At 48.3% G+C, this 3,844-nt stretch overlaps 1 protein-coding gene across 5 annotated transcripts in view; it reads right to left on the bottom strand.

Moving 5' to 3' along the window:
* The window catches only part of Pkd1 (polycystin 1, transient receptor potential channel interacting), a 51,097-nt gene that overhangs the window by 7,247 nt on the left and 40,006 nt on the right, over positions 1-3,844 (bottom strand). For 2 of the 5 annotated variants that reach the window (XM_021221629.1, XM_029532842.1), the window contains exons 27-34: positions 3,137-3,307; positions 2,918-3,061; positions 2,616-2,826; positions 2,401-2,527; positions 1,683-1,796; positions 1,528-1,577; positions 1,139-1,323; positions 952-1,045 (exon numbers count right to left, since the gene is read on the bottom strand). In XM_021221629.1, coding sequence (XP_021077288.1) covers positions 952-1,045; positions 1,139-1,323; positions 1,528-1,577; positions 1,683-1,796; positions 2,401-2,527; positions 2,616-2,826; positions 2,918-3,061; positions 3,137-3,307 — 1,096 coding nt within the window. Of the gene's footprint in view, positions 1-951; positions 1,046-1,138; positions 1,324-1,527; positions 1,581-1,682; positions 1,797-2,400; positions 2,528-2,615; positions 2,827-2,917; positions 3,062-3,136; positions 3,308-3,844 lie in introns of all 5 variants that reach the window. The other 3 variants (XM_029532840.1, XM_029532841.1, XM_029532843.1) reach the window with 2 other exon arrangements.

Raw genomic sequence — 3,844 nt, 5'->3', positions numbered from 1 at the left:
GCAAAAAAAAAAAAAAAAAAAAAAAAAAAAAAAAAAGAATGATGGCAAAGAGTCACAAAGTACAGACTCCTGTCTCAGTTACCTAGTAGGGACAGAATTTCTCTGGGGGACTTGGCCCTGGGTTATAGAAGAGCTTCCAGTGGGGAGCTGGTAGTAACTCTTAGGTCACAGGGAATCCCCATGCCATGGTCAGTAATTCAGAGAAGTCTCCTTTCTACATTCTGGTATAGTTCATACATCACTAATTTCTGGTGTTTGAAATTTAGAATGAGCTAGGTGGTGGTGGTGGTGCATGTCTTTAATCCCAGCCCTCAGGAGGCAGAGGGTGGTAGATCTGTGTGAGTTCAAGGCCAGCCTGGTCTACAGAGAGAGTTTCAGAACAGTCAGGGCTACACAAAAAAACTGTTTTTTTAAAACAAAAACAAACAAACAAACGAAATTTAAATAAAAAATATAGATATTGGCATAGATACAGATGAGAAAAAGAATATATAATTCTATGTGAACTCTTGTCACTGAATCAAGAAAACCAAGAAATTTGTTAATTTTTAAGCATTCAAATAGTCAAAATAGTTTCAAAATGAAAATGAGGTACTTAAGAACATTTCCGTGATTTCTCAATTTTGACTCCAAAATCAAAGTTCCCTTATGGCTATGCAGTAAGACCTTGCCTGAAAATACAAACCAAAATATCTTCCCAGACCAAGTCCTGGAGGTACGTGCTGGTCACCTCTCTGTTTCTCAAATATCCCATGCCTCTGTCACTTCTCTAAAGGATGCTGGGTCCCTAAGGATCCCATCAACTTCCCTCTACAGAGCAGCCAAACGACACGGGCATAGTCCAGCACTGGTTTCAGTGCAGTCAGGACCTCAGCGTCCTGAGGCAGGCGCAGGGCCCCACAACACAGCTACCCCAAACACCCGCTCCTTCCAACCACACCAGGCACTCACAGGCTAGTAAGCAGGTCTGTTTCTACAAGGGTGTCCTGGGCAGGAACCAGGCTGTTGGCCCTATCAGCCAGTACCTGATGGATCAGGTCTTCATCTAGAGAGAACAAAGCATGTTGAAGTGGCATGACACTTGGTACCTTGAATTCCCCTAGAGCTCGGAAGCCATTCCTTCCCACCTCTGGCTCACCTGAGGCTGACAAGTATTTGGCAGGCAAGGAAGGGCTAACCAGAGAGGCGCCATCTTCCTCTGAGCCCAACATGCAGCCAGGCCTGCCCTGGGTCAATCGCTGCAGTGTGCTGCTCACAACAGATGGGTCACTGAGCAGGTCTGGCCAACTAAGAGTACCCTCACTGGACGGCCAGCACACCAGGCTGTAGGCAACATAGACATTGTTACATGTACCTGACCTAAGCCTCATCACAGAGGCACAGAAAGCATCACACACAAAGACACACCAGTGATAGTTCCCAAAGACTCCCAAAACAGGATGAGGACACGCAGCCCACCATCCCAACATGGCCTGCCGGGCAATGTTGACTTAGGCCAAAGCTCACAGCTTCTTTAGGCAGCCTCACCTTTTAGCATCTTCCAGAAACAAGTCATTCTTCACTTGCCCAGAGAAGGCCTGCTTAGAAGGAAAAAGCATGTCAGCATGCTCTGCAGCAGGAGCGATGACAGCCCAAGCAGTCCTACAGCTCAGCCTGCCCTGTGTCCCTGGGGGAGCCTTCACCTCTGTGAGGCCAGAGAGTGTGAGGAGGGAGCTGTCTAGCACAGATGGGTCCAGGGAGCTGTCAACATCTAGGGCCTGCTGCCCCGTGGGTGTGGGGCTTTGGTCCCCAGACACCTGTGAGGAGAGAACAGTGATGTGAGTCTTCAATGGCTGCTAGAAGCCACTGGCCTGGCTTGTCCTTGTGAGGATTCTCAATGACTGACTTGGGCTCTTTACTTGCTAGAGATCCTTGAGGGTGTTTTGTTGCTTGTTTGCTTGTTTGTTTGTTTGAAAACAGGGTCTCTCTGTAGGCCTGGGTGTCCTGGAGCTTGCTCTATAGAGCAGGCTGGCCTTGAACTCAAAGATCCACCTGCCTCTGGGATTAAAGGTGTGTGCCACCATCACCTGGCTACTTGAGTTCTTTTTGAATTGCCTTTGGCAGTTTGTGTCTTTCTAGCAGTAAACTGCTTCTTCTAGGTTCCTTAATCTGTTGGTGTATGGCTGCTCATGGAATTTGCTTCTAGCCTCATCTATTTCCCTAGAGGGAACAAGATGCCTCCTCTAATTCACACTTTGGTAATTTGGACCTCTTCCCCGTTAGTCACTCTAGCTGATGGCTTATCAGTTCTGTCTACCCTTTTAAAGAATCATTTCTGGTTTCTGGACTTTTTTCTCTGGCTGCCACAAAGAACAGCACAAATGCTTGACCTCAGAGTTCTGAGGCCCTTACTCAGCTCACCTTACTCCGAGACATCCGGAAGAGGAACAGGACAGCCAAATAGACAGGGTAGACTAGCACACTGGACACAAGGCCAATAGCAACTGTGTCGACCCCTGGAGAGATCACACTGGACACGGGCCCCATGCTGAAGTGAGAAAGAAAAGAATGAAGAAGTTAGAAAAAAAGAGTAGGAAGAAGTCAGCCAAGGGCCCAGCAAACCTCACAGGCCCTACCTGTAGGTGGCGTCTCTCACAACTCCGTACCACACGGCATTGGCAGCCAGGAAGAGGCAGAGGAGGAGAACACAGCAGGTGACCCTCTGGACTCTAGTAAAGCGGCTCCGAGGCGGCCTGTCCCAGATGGAGAGCCAGATGTGCTTGTCAAAGAAGCCTCTCTGCAACTCAGCCACGAGGAGCCGCTGGAACTGCCACAGGGCAGCCTCATCTGGGAAGATTTAGGAGGGTCAGCAGGGAAGCAGTGAGCCACCATCACTGCCACCCTCCTCCCTCTCCACCTCAGCAGGTAGCAGCCTTACTTGCTGCAAGCACCTCCTTCTCCACTAGGCCCCCATTGGCCTCAGTCTCCACAGACAGCCAGTCATTGACCAAAAAGAAGGTGCTGCGGGTGCTCTGTAGGTCCCGGACGATGATGTGCTGCAGGAACCAGGCAGGGCTGAGCCCTGTGGAGAAAAGTGCTTTGGTGAGGGCTGAAGCAGGCTGGCAGGATGCAGGGTGACACCAGTTATCGCCCAGACCTTTGTTGTCATGCCACACTCGGATCTTCCACACACTGCCCAGGCTGTGCGGAGTGGCAATTTGGAAGATGTCCAGGCTGTTTCGATGAAAGGCTCTGTCCCCATCTAAGTGCCGGTGACCACTACGGTTGTCCTCTCCATACAGCATGATGCCGACGTGAGCCGTGGTACCTGGAAGGCAGAGAAATCTAAGGTATGCTATTCATTATTAAAAAAAACTTATATGGGTCATCTGTGTGCCAACAAAACAGGCAGTCCTTAGCTTTAAACAGGTTTAAATTTTTCCTTTTATAGTAATGCAGACTGAAGCCAGGGCTATGTACTGTAAGCAATGCCCTACCTCAGAGGTTTATCCCTAGCCATTTTAAAAACATTTTATTCTCATACAGAATTTGACTAAGTTGCCCAAACTAGCCTGCAATTTGCCCTCACTTGCCTGAATTTGTGATCCTCCCCCTCAGCCTCTGAAGTATCTGGGATCACAGGCCTACACCACCAGGTCTAGGATGTACAATTCAAACAGACACAAATCTCAGTTTCTTTTTTTTTTTTTTTTTTAATTTTTTAAGATTTATTTTATTTATGTAAGTACACTGTAGCTGTCTTCAGACACTCCAGAAGAGAGAGTAAGATCTTGTTAAGGATGGTTGTGAGCCACCATGTGGTTGCTGGGATTTGAACTCAGGACCTTTGGAAGAGCAGTCGGGT

Source organism: Mus pahari, chromosome 21 (assembly GCF_900095145.1).
Source record: "Mus pahari chromosome 21, PAHARI_EIJ_v1.1, whole genome shotgun sequence".
Taxonomy (NCBI): Eukaryota; Metazoa; Chordata; class Mammalia; order Rodentia; family Muridae; genus Mus; species Mus pahari.
This window is presented reverse-complemented; position numbering and strand designations above follow the sequence as displayed.